Source organism: Lipomyces tetrasporus (assembly GCF_029532465.1).
Source record: "Lipomyces tetrasporus strain NRRL Y-64009 chromosome Unknown POJ06scaffold_2, whole genome shotgun sequence".
Classification (NCBI taxonomy): Eukaryota; Fungi; Ascomycota; class Lipomycetes; order Lipomycetales; family Lipomycetaceae; genus Lipomyces; species Lipomyces tetrasporus.
This window is the reverse complement of record NW_026611597.1, coordinates 601273-614649: the sequence shown is the minus strand read 5'-3', so window position 1 is coordinate 614649 and position 13377 is coordinate 601273. Positions and strand designations below refer to the sequence as shown.

The window sequence follows — 13377 nt, the reverse complement described above, 5'->3', positions numbered from 1 at the left end:
GCGCTATGGAAAGGATGTGACTTTTATATATATAAAGAGAGAGCGGAGTAGGAAAGAGAGCGGAGCACAGAAGACGCTCAGGAGAGGATGATGCGGAGGAGATCCGACAGAGATGATGGCGGTTCGTTGTTTTGTGTGCGGCGGAGTTTTCGGAAGCACATACGCAAAGTACGCTCTCGTCAGAGACTTTGCTTCTCGCATGCAGATAACCGCTCTATCTGGATATTGATAACTAACTATAAGAAGCAGCTACATCTATACAACACGAAGAGTAGGCGAGACTGCAAATTGCGAAGTTGTCTGCTAGGCGGGCTCGCTTCGACGCTCGGGCTCGGCAGCAATTTGAGTTTCGTCATATTTGCTTAACGCCTGGACCTCCGCTTGCCCATAATGGAAATCGTACAGATAGTGTTTAAGTAACTGATTTACTTAATAATACGCTTACGCAGCGACGCAAACGATATAAATGATTTATGAGATCGATGACTAAAGTGTCTTTGACTGCTACAATCACCTGACGGCTGTAGAGACTAGCTAGAATCTATCATTGGTTCCAGTCTAACTTAATGTCTCTCCGCGTAACACAAGCGCAATTCCCGGTATCTGCAGCATTGGAAATGCTCTATATCCATTCTGAACTAATATAACTGTACTATTAATCGCAAATGCCTGAAACGGCTTGTTGGATGCCGTGCTCAATTGTGCTTCGAGGTTCTCAGCACGCTGTCAGCTCGCGCTAAACTGTGTTTGGCTAGCGCGTTTGAGTCATCGTCTGAACTAGCTTCATATGGCAACGCGAAGGACAGTTTGTGTGACCCTTGCTGGCCTGTGCGCATGCCACTAGTCCATAACAGGCTAGCCTTGTGTGTCGCTGCAGGCGGTGCGGCTCGTGTTTGCTAGTGACGTTGGGGCCTCGTGCGACTCCAAATCCACGAATAATTCCATCAAGAGTATCGCGTCACAAGTGTACTGGCCACCCGCCACTCTCGCCCGTTGTCCACTACCGGCAGCTCTATCGACAACCGGCAATGGCAATGAGCTCGCTCCGACAAGCAAGCAGAGTGCTCGTCCGAAGCCGAGTCGCACGGACGCTCACGCGATCCGCAACTACCTCCGCGTTCCACTCAACTCCGCCAGCTGATCCAACCTCATCTGCTGATGCTTCGCAATCCCTCGCCGCCCACTATTTCCCCACTGAGCCCGATATGCCCCGCCTGATGACCTCATTCCCTGGCCCAAAGTCGGTCGAAAAGCTCAACTCGCTCGACAAGGTGTATGACACGCAAGCCGCCTACATGGTCTGCGACTACCAGAACAGCGTCGGCAACTACATCTGCGACGCAGACCAAAATCTCTACCTCGACGTCTACGCCCAGATCGCGTCCATCCCGCTAGGATACAACAATCCCGTCCTAATGACTGCCGCCCAATCACCGGAAATGATCGACGCGATTGTCAACAGGCCTGCACTTGGAACCTTCCCCAGCACTCTCTGGGAGCAGATCCTGCGCGAAGGCATCCTCTCCGCCGCACCAAAGGGGTTCGACAAAGTCTGGACGTCCATGTCTGGCAGTGACGCGAACGAGTGCGCGTACAAGGCGGCGTTCATGTACCATCGGGCCAAGCAGCGTGGAAAGACAAGCGAGTTCTCTGATCTCGAACGACAGACGACAATGGAGAACGCGTCACCTGGATCACCTGATCTGGCGATATTGTCGTTCGACAAGGCATTCCATGGAAGGCTGTTCGGATCGCTGTCTACCACGCGGTCGAATCCGATCCACAAACTTGATATTCCTGCATTCAAATGGCCAAAAGCTCCTTTCCCGGCTCTCAAGTATCCGCTCGATCAATACGAGACCGAGAACAGAGCTGAAGAAGACAGATGCTTGACAGCGCTCGAGACCATCCTTCAGGAATGGGAATCACGCATTTCCGCCGTCGTCGTCGAGCCAATTCAGTCCGAAGGTGGAGATAACCACGCGACCCCGTACTTCTTCCAGCAGCTCCGCGCCCTCACAAAACTACACGGCATCCTGCTCATCGTCGATGAAGTCCAGACCGGTGTTGCCGCGACCGGCATGTTTTGGGCACACGAGCATTGGAATTTGGACACCCCGCCTGACTTGGTCACGTTCTCGAAGAAGTTCCAGGCAGCGGGATATTACTACGCTAACGACGACCTGCGTCCGAACTTACCGTTCAGACAGTTTAATACCTGGTGTGGCGATCCCTCGAAGGCGATTATTGCACGGGAAATAGTAAAGGAGGTTCGTGCTCATGATCTCGTTACTCGGACTAGACAGGTCGGCGGCTACCTGTATGAGCACCTTGCCGAGCTGCAGAGTAGGTTCCCACACTTGATGCAGAACCTGCGTGGTAAAGATCGAGGCACGTTCATTGCCTGGGACGCGACTGATTCGCAGACCCGGAATATGCTTTTGAAGGACATGAAGGGTGCGGGTATTAATATCGGTGGATGCGGAACGCACTCAGTAAGAATGCGTCCAGGTATGCCTTTCTTCTCTCGATTGTCACAATGATGGAGTACTAACGTGACGTAGGATTGGTGTTTGAGAAGAAACATGCCGATGTTTTTCTTGATGCGCTTGAGTACGTCTTGAAGCTTTCATGATTCAAAATGTTGTAAATAGTACGGAATAGTACGTGAACGCCCATATCGGTTATGCGTTAATATATATTGGCGCGCGGCAGCGTGCTCCGAGCGGAGCCGTGACGACACTGTAGAGGCTCAGTGCGGCAACAATTGTCTCTTCATTATCAGTGATTTAGTTCCGTCTCTAGAACAGTTACCGGTTCGTTCCTGTACGATAAATAATGTAAAGTAAAAATTGGCGGGACTGATGAGGTCATACAGAAAGCCGGGTAATCTCAATTAAACGCCCGAGCGCGGGCACTTTCCAAGCTTGCTCGCCCTTGTCTCATCCCACCTCTGTTATACATCTTTCAATTCCACGACCTTTTTACTTAAGCTCACGCTTCATTTGATTTTGTTGCTACTCTACAAAGATGGTTAAGCTAACTTCGTCCGACGGCGAGAGCTTCGATGTTGGTAAGCCCGCGTTTGGTTAAGGAAAGGGAGTTTTGTACGAGCAACACTCTAGTGGGCAATAGTCATTGTTGCTTGTGGATGTTGTTCGTGCTAGATTTCCTGTTAATTTGAGTGTTTATTGCCAAACAATACTTGGCTGCGATGATCCGTGTTGTGGTGTCGGAAGGCTGACGGTCGATCCAGAGAAGGATGTCGCTGAGCGATCAGTCCTGATCAAGAACATGATTGAGGGTAAGTTCCCTCTATATAATAGTATAAAGGACAACCGAATATCTGGTTTTATTGCACATATATATCTTGCTATCAAGTTGCTTGGATGGGTTCACTGTGTCAATCCTGAGACTAACCATATCCAGACGTCGGTGATGACAGCACCGAAATCCCGATTCCTAACGTACGTTGCATTACAACCCATTGCTCCTCCTTTTGCCAGACATGTACGAATACTGACCTTGTCAGGTCACTGCGAACGTGTTGAAGAAGGTCCTCGAATGGTGCGAGCACCACAAGAGTGATCCCGCGCCGGCGACCGAAGACGATACGGACGCCCGGAAGAAATCGACGGATATCGATGAATGGGACCAGAAATTTATGCAGGTCGACCAGGAAATGCTTTTCGAAATCATTTTGGTACGTATTTATTTCCATTGTTGGACTGCGTCCATTTGTCAATAGAGAGGACCGATTATAGTCTACAGTAGCGGGAGAGCTCGGACTAATGATGGTAGGCAGCGAACTATCTCGATATCAAAGCACTCCTCGAAGTCGGGTGCAAGACTGTCGCGAATATGATTAAGGGCAAGACGCCAGAGGAGATTCGCCGGACATTTAACATCCAGAACGATTTCACTCCCGAAGAGGAGGCGCAGATTCGTCGGGGTATGTCTTCTTGTTTGCTTTCATTCTTTCCATGTGCTTCGTATTTTTACGGCGGCGGCTGACTCGAGTCTCAAAGAAAATGAATGGGCCGAGGATAGGTGAATTGGTGTTGTTCTTCCCCATGTCATCCTTTCCCTATCTTTTGCACGTCCCATACGCTCCTCTTACATACTACGCAAAATGCTCCAACATTTATTATCTATCTATACTATATTATAACTAGGTTTATGGAAGTCGTTCCTAGTCGAGATAATTCCTATTTGTGCGTTGTGATTATAATCGGGTACCGGATTTTGTTGTGTTTAACAGTGGTTAAGGTGGGCGCGATGTATCTTTGAATAGTCTTCAAGTCAAATACAGTATATTACATTGTACATTACATACTACTCACATCAAAGTATTTTGCTATGGGAATCGTAAATTACAATATGCAACGCCGTTTATCAACTATATCAACAAGGACCAAGATCTATATAGTACAAATACTCGTCAGCTCAACGCTTGAATTCTATCTATGCCAAATCACGAAATTTCAAGGATAACCGTTTACCCCTGTCAGAAAATTTGCTATTCCGGCAACCAAAACGATTAGTCTATTCGAAGCTGCGCTTTCGTTTCTCGGGCCACGATCTGTACCAGTAGCTCTTTGGATCGCCCAGGCATTCGCCGACGGTAACCACTATAGTTAATTAGCCCCATTCACCCAGTGTTGGGCAGAAAATATATAAAAGAATACGTACTCTTGTATCCTTTCCGCGTCATGATCTTCAGACTGTACTCCGTCAAGTTATACACAGTCTGGTAGTGAATATCATGCTGAATGCTCAATGTATCCGAAGTCGTCGCGTCCCGTCCGTCAAAGAATGACTTCACGATATCTTTACTCTGCTGGATTGTATCTCGTGCACTGTGCAAGTAGTCCTCGGTATCGAAATCAAAGTAGATAACATGATATCCCAATTGCTTCAAAGTGGCCAAGCACACATCTCCGCAGGCGGAATACGGCGGCCGGAAATACGTCGGAAACTTGCCTATAATATTCACGAGTGCCATTTCGTTCTTGTAGAGCTCGCGTTTCTGTTCCCAGGGGGTCAACTGATCAAAGTTGGCATGTGACCACGAGTGGGAGGCGATTTGGTGGCCCGCCGTGTATGCCTTAGTGATGTAGTTTCGCCAGGGCTTCACGAAAGAATCGATTTCGCCTTTGCCGAGGTTGTTACCAGTGACGCTATTGGAATTTTAGTAACGGAGACCCAGTACAAGATGGGGACTTGTCATACAAGAAAGTCGCCTTTGCGCCGTACTTTTCCAAGATGTTGAGCAAATCATTTGTATACAGGTAGGGACCGTCATCGACTACGCCGGTTAGCATGATCTTGAATTCACACAATCACACTAAATGACTTACAAGTCATAGCGACATGTCCAGGATCCTTGCACGCATAAATAGGTTGTCCGTACGGAATCTTTCCCAACTTATATCGTGGAACTGCAGACGTATTCAAACCGCGCGGGCTAGCGTCGGCATCACATCTGCCGTATCCAGTCTGGCAATCCGGAGACGCACAATATTGGGTGCCAGTGCCGCACCAGCCCGCTGGAGAGCAGCATTGTCCGCTCGTGCAGATGCCGACACCGGGTCCGCATTGGCCGTCTGTACTGGTCGGAAGTGGTTCACTGGCGCTAGCGACTGGCGTCGGCATCCACCTGGAACCGCAATTCTGTTTTTGTTAACACTAATCAGGAGTCTAATTCCATAGTCACAACGTACACCGTAGTCCGGTTGGCAGCCATCAAGACAGTAGTCTTTGTTATTTCCGCACCATCCGTGCGAGGAGCAACAAAGTTGGTCTGGGCAGGTATAATTGCTAGCCGACCCACACGACATATCAGGACTCACTTCACGTCGTCGGAGGCGCGAAAGGTGGCCGAACCCAGTATGGTGGAGATCTATGGCCTGGGCAAAGAACGCGAGGGCCGTCGCCGAGATCATACAGATTCTGACGTTTGATACCATCGAGGGGAACGGCCTGAGATGAGACAGAGCCGGAAGCTGTCAACGGGGATGCTGGTGGATCTATATATGCACTGTACATTGTATTCCATAGGGGTGCAGAACCAAAAGTGCTCGACCAAGGACGAAAGTGCTTGCAGTAGACCTGCATATCGCGTCATGGAGGCGTAAACAAACACGGCGAACAGTGTCTTGGATGTGTACTGCTACTTTAAGTAGTAAGTCCAGTGAAATTGCAGTAGTTCGCGAGCAGTTGCGGGGTTACTTTGGTACATGTCAAGTGAGGTGTAGAACACTGAGCCACCGAAACCAAAAAAAAGGGGATCAGAATAGCCAAGGAGGAAGCCGACTAGATAGAATGCAGGCGGCCGTTCTCAGGATGGATTATTAGTCGTTCTCGAATGTGGTGCCACTGTTAATGGCCAATTGCGGCCGGCAAATTGAACGGTCTCCTGAAAGGCATCCTCTGTCCACGCTGACAGATGCAGGCCACCAAGTTCCTCTCCAAGCGTCCGAATCATATGCATCAACTACTAATCCAGCTTAATGCCTGTAATCAGCAAACCTGAATCAGCGCGCCAGCCGCACCCGAGTACATCGTTATTCCGAAGGTTCGAAATAAGACGAGTCACCTTGTCCATCTCGATGGCTCGGCGCAGCCGGTGCCCTTCGCGTTCAACTTTCTCGTATTGTCGTTCAATTGCGCACCATCTCGCGTCGTCGAGATGCTACTAACAAAGTATCGTAGTTAACTTTCTTGGACGACAATACGGCCAGCAATACAGCTCCGTACACACTGTGACGGACGCTCGTTAATACCAAATTGTAAAGCGAATGCTACAATTATTAAGTGTACTACATTTTCCCAAACTACAGTCATATTAGGAATCAGCTGATCGATACAAGAATCAGCCCAAAGTACAGCCGTTGCGTTCCTGAACGCGATTCACGGCTTACGCTCCCTGGCGTGGGCCCTAACCCTTCACCTTTGTGACGCTTTCACACGCGTCGCGTGAGACAAAGAGAGTCGCTGAAGGAGTTTATTGGAAAGCTGACGCTTGCAGACCTGCAGACCTGCAGAATACAAAATACGAAGGATCAGTTGGTTTAAGGACCGCAAGAGCGTTTCGACTGGACGGAAGGCGTGACAACGGTGGAAGTCAGCAGTGAGAAGCCGCAAGTTAGCCTCAGGCAAGAGTTGCGTAACAAGCGAGTTTGATCGTCAAAGTAGTTTTGATTTTTTTAGCCATGCAGCATAGAAACGGTGAGGATGGTATGCAAGATCATGTTGTGGTTGCTATTGATGGTGGGCTGATGGAGCCGGCATTTATTGATGATTGTTTGGCGGTGCAGCGCGACAGCAAGCAGGACAGTACGGACGAGTATGAGTATGAATATGATTTTCACTCAGGGAGCGAGGGAAGTGATCTGGCCGAAGACAACGTCCGCGGCAGTGTGAATGACCTTATTTTCGACTCTACAACCTCGACCGAGGTGGACACTGTAGTTGTCGAGCGCACGTCATCTGCCCATCAGGACGTAGAACAGTTGACGTCTACGCCATCCCCACAAGACGCCGACAGCCAAGATCCTACAATAATGACCGGTCACGATAGCGACAATAGCTCTTCACCGCATGCAGAGAGTCCCAATGAGCTAGTTATTTCGAGAATGGCTGTCGATCTTGATACGAGTAGTGCGGAGGTTTTGGAAATGTCTGGTGAATATACTGAGTTGCCTACGCCCGTTGACAACTCTAACCTGACAGCTGTTCCATCTCAAAGCTTTGTTATCGCAAATGATACTATTGACTTGAATTTATCACCCATGACGGAAGATCACGGTTCGCCAGATCCGGAGATTCCTGCTTGTCTTCCAGATGATAGTGGTCCAGTTGAAGGTGAGGGCGAAGCCGAGACGCCGGAGACAATGCAGGATATCGACATCAAGAATGACTCGGAATCAACTCGGATGTCTACCCAAGACAGCGAACTGCCAAGTAATGCCCATTCCATGGCCACTATCTCGCTCGCGCACTCTACAATTGTTGAGGAAAGTACACTTGCGACAGACGACTCTATTGATCGAGGAGTTCCCGCTCCTTTGGAGACTTCGACGGAGCAACCACCCAATCCGTCGAATTCTGAGCGGATGGCGCACCCCGCAAGTAATACTGTGGAACTAGCAACTCAGATTGACACGCCGGCAGCTAAGTCGCCATTGGATTTTATCACGGCAAAAGAAACAAAGGTGCAGTATGACTTTACGTGAACCCAATGACTCTATTGACACCAGTCACGCAGGAAGCGGCTATCAAGGCGCGTATTCAAGAAAAGCAGGCACGATTAGCAGACGCCCAGAAAGAATATGACGAGTACATAAAGAAGCTGAAGTTGGTCACTTACCCTATCTTTTGGGGTGAAGTACTTATTAATGGTCACACAGGTCTCCTGATCCCGCAAAGACAGTGCAACGGCACATTAAACTGCTAAAGGAATACAACGAGATTCGTGACGTCGGCCTCGGGCTTATTGGAATGGCATGAAAAGTTTTTAATAATTCTCCGTTTGCTGTCGCCAATCGTTGTGGTATTGTGCTAATGCTAACATTGGGGAAATAGATCGCCGACACGAGGGGGTCCCGTGTTGCGGATGTGATGCCTGAGTATGGCGTTTCGGTCGGCGATTAGACTGACATGACGACTGGAGAAAGATACGACTTGCTGTTTGCTACGATTGATGGCTGTACTGCCAGGTGTAATGTTTTGCTGTTTGTGATTTTGTGTAATATGGCGTAGGTTGACGTTGTTGTTGCTGATATGTTTGCTACTACCCCTGGAACCAGTCAACGAATTTGCTATGGAAATAGCACCTTTAGTCCGATTCTAGTCTCTGGCATTATCTAGAAATCGTAATAAGCAATACTTCACCATAGAGATCAATACTATCCAGGAGAATAATTCGAGCAACCAAACCCGTAATCCCGTGCCTAGCTAATGCGCAATGACGTATACCACATGTCGACTGCCGCCAACTCGTCAATACCAGTAAGTTACGAGCGATTGGAAAATTCGCTTGATTCTCGGTTATCGACGGTCCTGCCCACTCCAATGCAACCTCATCAACGTCTTCGTCAACAGTTGTCGAAATGGCATTGTGATCCGTCTCTGCATTTGTTCCGGTGGAAAAGAAAGTTTTTGCGCTGGAAAGGCTTGGCCGGAGGACATCCGGCGGAGTTTCGGTAATCGAAGGATTTGACGTCTCCCACGGGAGAATTACTCAACACCCCAAGATCACGATTGCGCCATACGTTTAGGTGGCTGGGTGAACACCGAAGGTGACGCTGCAGTATACACGGTGAGAAGTCTACGGTTTTTAATCTAGACTTAACATCATAGAAAATCTTTCATCCTCCACTAGAAACTGAGTCTCTCTACAGCGGCCAGGGTCCAAGGAGAGAGCAACAAGAAGCAATGGCCACCAAGAAGATCAGAGATGAATTAACGCGCAGTCAGATAAAATTGTCTTTGTGCTGAGCACAGAATGTTGGGCTTGAGTGGTGGGATCAATAGCCAGTTGGGACTTTTTGAGGCTGGTCATGTCGGTGCATGTTTTACTGACCTATCTAATCTGGTTGGGCCACCAATTACCAGGTTTCTCCGATGCGGGACATCTGATATGAATCCACATGCCACCAAGGTCATGGAATTCCGGTTTATGGCCCGGACGGCGCTACAATTAGACTGCTCTGGAATCTCTTCGAGTGCTAAGGTATTGCTCTTCTTGACGGCTAGTTAAATCACTGGGCTCTTTGACAAAATGGTCTACTGACTACAATCTAATTACTCTTTACTTACCAATCATCAGCTATCAACCATTGACGAAGTGGCGATGAACTATACTTATACGCAGAGCAAGAAAGTAGAGCAATGAGAGTAGAATCATCCCCACCAAACCAACGTCATAAGACCGTTAACGGCTCATCGCATGCGCCATGTCAGCCTTTGCAAACTAAGTTCAACTGGCCATAGTGGGCATTAATTTTAAGGTTAAGCCCGTTCTTGGGAAAAACTCAATTACCTTAGACCAGTGCATTTTATTGCCCACCGAGCCTCGAGACTTTCAAAGCAGAACCTCACTTATTCCACCTTGCGTCTCCTCTCTCTCTGGCTCCGACAATCTGATTAGTCCTACGTCAGTTACGAGAGTCATTTTACGACTTCGTGGTCTCCCGAGCTCGCTGGGGAGTATATAGTGGCATAGCCGTATCCGACTATTCTCACAACTTCATCGCATTTGTCAGACTCCGTCACCGCACGATTTCAACATGGAACTCATCGACAGCGATAGAGAAAAGAACCTCCACCCCACTCATATCCGAGGGGAGCCAGAGAATATTGCGTTCGCCGGCCACGAAGACCTGGGCTTGGATGACATACCCCCACCAGATCCAGCGCGACTCTCGAAGATCTACAGGTACGTATGATTAATGGGTGGGTAGTGAAAGATTCTCACTCATTTGCTCATAGAAAGCTCGATATTCGTATCATTCCGGGTAAGCAACGATTTGCATGTATTTCCGCGAAAATGCCTGACGTTGACAGCGCTCTGGTGCTTGTACTTCTTGACCTCGGCCATTAGATCCAACGTTGGTCTGGCGCTGACTATGAACGCTGCCGACCATGACACTTTGGTCGAGTATCTAGGTCTCACGTCTCACGACACTTCTCTTGGTCTCGCGCTGTACTATGTCGGTTACGTTGTATTCGATGTGCCGTTTAACTTGATCATGACTCGAATCGCCCCTCACGCTTGGATATCTCGTGTGGTCACTACTATTGGAATCGTCGGTGCCTGCATGGCGGCCATGAAGGCTGCTTGGAGTTTCATGTATGTGACCTGCTATACTATTGCCTGGGTTCGCCAGAACGCTTATCGTTGTCAGTTTCCTGCGCCTTCTCCTGGGAACAATGACAGCTGGTCTTTGGCCAGGGATGGCTTACTACCTCACTCTCTGGTATCCTCCGCATCGATGCGCACAGCGTATTGGTTTCTACTTCACAGCTGCCCAGATCTCAGCTGCGGTTGTCGGTCTTGTGTCTGCTGGTTTCCAGTATATGAATATGGTCAGAGATCTTACTGGCTTTGCATGGATGTTCCTCATCTACGGCCTCGTCACTATCGTTGTCGGTATATCGCTCTTATGGTGGCTTCCTGACCGTCCAAAACTCAAGCCCGACGCCCGCGTTGGATGGCGCAGATTGATTCCAGAACAGCGACCTGTCTTAGACGAGCAGGATTCCAAACTCCATTTTGTAGATATGAAGGCCACTTACGTAGCGCACGCATGGACACTTAAGGATCTCGTCAAGGTTCTTCTCGATGTGAGGCTCTATCCTCTTGTGCTGATGTACTTTGGCGTCGTCGGCACGGGTATCGGTCTCCAGAACTTTGCGACAGTGATCATCAAGTCCATCAACCCCAAGTGGAGTTCAGTCGACTTGTCACTCTTGACCGCGCCTATCTGGATTTGTGATTTGATCGGTATCCTAATAGTCACGCCTCTCTCTGACCGATTCCACAACCACCGCGCGATCTTCTTCTCAGGTCCGTCGCTCATTATCATTGCCGGTCTCATCGTCACTACCTACGCGCCCACGCACTGGTCGCGATACGCTGGCCTGCTGATCACCGGTCTCGGCCTTGGACCAACAGTGCCCATCTGCATGACCTGGACTGCCGAAATTTTCCAGCCTCGGCATGGCGAAGTCGGTACCGCTGTCGCCACGGCCGTAGTGTCCGGTCTCGGCAACTTAGGATCCATCACGACGACGTACGCACTTTATAGCGGGTGGGCTGCGGATGTGAAGCACGGGTATAGAAATAGTAACATGGTGATGCTTGCAATGGTCGGAAATAGTATTTTGTTTGCGGCCGTGTGTACGTTGTTGAGGCGGGCGCTTGGTGATCCGATGACAAGGGAACAGCAGTGGGCACAGCAGCATAACTTGCAGAAAAAGGGAGAGGAAGAAGAGGAGAATACTGCTCAGCAGACAGATAATATTTATTTCTAGATGTTACGATACGGAAAGCATGGATAGAGAACGATAGAGCATTTTTGTGGTAATAGATTGTAATTTAGACTTGTTTAATAGACTTAACAGACTGATTGATAGTTGCCAAACTGATAATATCCTTCGAGCTATATAATATGATATATATTAGGCAATCTTCAATATGATTAATACACTCTACTCTCCGATAACTTCTAAACCCTGAACAACTCTACAACATTCTAATCACGCCCACTTGCCTCGACATACGATCTATCCGAACGGTTATAATCCACACGGATCTTCTGAATTCCCTCTCTCTGAAAACTGCTCTTCCTGCGCTTTCGCTTACGAGGAGAGTCCAAGACTGCCAATTGCGCTTGCATGGAAAAAGGGCACTCAGGCTGCGGCGACAATTGCGGAGGGAATTGCTTCGTGTATTGAAGCGGCAGCTGCGGATGCTGCTGATACTGGCAATGCGGCAGGTGCTGGATCATCATCGGGTCTGCGTGCTGCTGCTGTATCAACTTCGAGGATGCGGATCGACTGTCAGCGTCTAACTGCATGGATCCAACTGTCCCCGGAGATATCGCAACCACGGAGTTCACGGGAGCCGGAGCGAGGCCCCTAGACGACTCACTAAACCGATCTGCGCGCCATATTTCCGCATTATCGTCCAAGAGGATCACCCCTTCACCGATGCCAAGATCATCGTAATCGTCGTTTTCTTCATACCCGTACTCAACCCCGTTCTCATCAACTTGAGCCATAAGCATGTCCATTGACTCAACACTACCGAACCCACCCCCGCCGCTGTCAGAAGCAATCGACATGTCTGAATAGCGGCGTTCGCGTCTGTCCATTTCGAAATCGTCCGAACAGTCGACAATGCCAAATGACTCACCAACACCTCTATCACGCAACATTTTCTCTTCTACTGGCGTAAGTTCCGTTATGATGGGATGCATTGGCTGAGAAATCACCGCTCAGAGTTAAAAACCTTCTTCTTTAGATACACTAATCCTGCTTCCCACGTATAATAGTCTTTTGTCTTCCGTTCGATATCTTCAATATCGCGGAGACAGTAATTGCCTCCACATCGTGTCTATTGCCGCTCTGAAACCACTGATTTAAAACATTGCTACTATATGTCGTTTCCGTATTGTATGTTCCACAGTATTATAAAATGTGAAGATCGCCTGCTGGTGAGTGATCCTCGCTGGGGGGTATGGAGAAGCAGAAGGAGAAGAAAACAAAATGTGCGCTCGAGGGAGGCTGGTAAACAAGGTTTGCTTGTCAGGGCTTGTCAGGGCATACAAATAAGCATCTGGGTTAGGTTATCAGGTCCGAAGGGGCACG

The 13377-nt window shown here is 48.8% G+C and overlaps 6 protein-coding genes across 6 annotated transcripts; 4 read left to right on the top strand and 2 right to left on the bottom strand.

Annotated features, from left to right (window-relative positions):
* The first annotated feature begins 628 nt into the window (after nt 1–628).
* Nucleotides 629–2888, top strand: POJ06DRAFT_245149 (aminotransferase class-III-domain-containing protein). The gene has a single exon (XM_056186607.1). It carries the CDS (start codon nt 1029–1031, stop codon nt 2541–2543), a length of 1515 nt encoding a protein of 504 aa, XP_056046070.1. The 5' UTR covers nt 629–1028; the 3' UTR covers nt 2544–2888.
* POJ06DRAFT_205891 (E3 ubiquitin ligase SCF complex, Skp subunit) lies at nt 2889–4329 on the top strand. The gene is made up of 6 exons (XM_056185370.1): nt 2889–3073; nt 3257–3304; nt 3430–3467; nt 3533–3703; nt 3802–3952; nt 4029–4329. The coding sequence occupies exons 1-6, from the start codon at nt 3031–3033 to the stop codon at nt 4052–4054; spliced, it is 477 nt and encodes a 158-aa protein (XP_056046069.1). The 5' UTR covers nt 2889–3030; the 3' UTR covers nt 4055–4329.
* Nucleotides 4330–4360: 31 nt separating this feature from the next.
* Nucleotides 4361–6065, bottom strand: POJ06DRAFT_52506 (uncharacterized protein). The gene is made up of 5 exons (XM_056191169.1): nt 5724–6065; nt 5361–5673; nt 5233–5308; nt 4693–5180; nt 4361–4631 (listed from the first exon to the last, which is right to left on the bottom strand). Exons 1-5 carry the CDS (start codon nt 5967–5969, stop codon nt 4546–4548), a joined length of 1209 nt encoding a protein of 402 aa, XP_056046068.1. The 5' UTR covers nt 5970–6065; the 3' UTR covers nt 4361–4545.
* A 932-nt stretch (nt 6066–6997) lies between these two features.
* On the top strand, nt 6998–8599 carry POJ06DRAFT_52427 (uncharacterized protein). Its single transcript, XM_056191166.1, has one exon. The coding sequence runs from the start codon at nt 7215–7217 to the stop codon at nt 8235–8237; it is 1023 nt and encodes a 340-aa protein (XP_056046067.1). The 5' UTR covers nt 6998–7214; the 3' UTR covers nt 8238–8599.
* Nucleotides 8600–10017: 1418 nt separating this feature from the next.
* Nucleotides 10018–12150, top strand: POJ06DRAFT_52452 (major facilitator superfamily domain-containing protein). The gene is made up of 3 exons (XM_056191167.1): nt 10018–10441; nt 10495–10855; nt 10911–12150. The coding sequence occupies exons 1-3, from the start codon at nt 10396–10398 to the stop codon at nt 12037–12039; spliced, it is 1536 nt and encodes a 511-aa protein (XP_056046066.1). The 5' UTR covers nt 10018–10395; the 3' UTR covers nt 12040–12150.
* POJ06DRAFT_245128 (uncharacterized protein) lies at nt 12083–13361 on the bottom strand. The gene has a single exon (XM_056186606.1). The coding sequence runs from the start codon at nt 12984–12986 to the stop codon at nt 12261–12263; it is 726 nt and encodes a 241-aa protein (XP_056046065.1). The 5' UTR covers nt 12987–13361; the 3' UTR covers nt 12083–12260.
* Nucleotides 13362–13377: the final 16 nt, after the last annotated feature.

Excerpts from the sequence above, each read along its gene's own strand:
- POJ06DRAFT_245149 (XM_056186607.1), top strand. The coding sequence starts at position 1,029 with ATGGCAATGAGCTCGCTCCGACAAGCAAGCAGAGTGCTCGTCCGAAGC.
- POJ06DRAFT_205891 (XM_056185370.1), top strand. The coding sequence starts at position 3,031 with ATGGTTAAGCTAACTTCGTCCGACGGCGAGAGCTTCGATGTTG. Across the intron at positions 3,704-3,801 it reads TGCTTTTCGAAATCATTTTG|GCAGCGAACTATCTCGATAT; the intron begins GTACGTATTTAT and ends TAATGATGGTAG. Across the intron at positions 3,953-4,028 it reads GGAGGCGCAGATTCGTCGGG|AAAATGAATGGGCCGAGGAT; the intron begins GTATGTCTTCTT and ends CGAGTCTCAAAG.
- POJ06DRAFT_52506 (XM_056191169.1), bottom strand. The coding sequence starts at position 5,969 with ATGGTATCAAACGTCAGAATCTGTATGATCTCGGCGACGGCCCTCGCG. Across the intron at positions 5,181-5,232 it reads GGCGCAAAGGCGACTTTCTT|CGTCACTGGTAACAACCTCG; the intron begins GTATGACAAGTC and ends AAATTCCAATAG. Across the intron at positions 4,632-4,692 it reads GACGCGGAAAGGATACAAGA|TGGTTACCGTCGGCGAATGC; the intron begins GTACGTATTCTT and ends AATTAACTATAG.
- POJ06DRAFT_52427 (XM_056191166.1), top strand. The coding sequence starts at position 7,215 with ATGCAGCATAGAAACGGTGAGGATGGTATGCAAGATCATGTTGTGGTT.
- POJ06DRAFT_52452 (XM_056191167.1), top strand. The coding sequence starts at position 10,396 with ATGACATACCCCCACCAGATCCAGCGCGACTCTCGAAGATCTACAG. Across the intron at positions 10,442-10,494 it reads CGACTCTCGAAGATCTACAG|AAAGCTCGATATTCGTATCA; the intron begins GTACGTATGATT and ends ATTTGCTCATAG. Across the intron at positions 10,856-10,910 it reads AAGGCTGCTTGGAGTTTCAT|TTTCCTGCGCCTTCTCCTGG; the intron begins GTATGTGACCTG and ends TATCGTTGTCAG.
- POJ06DRAFT_245128 (XM_056186606.1), bottom strand. The coding sequence starts at position 12,986 with ATGCATCCCATCATAACGGAACTTACGCCAGTAGAAGAGAAAATGTTG.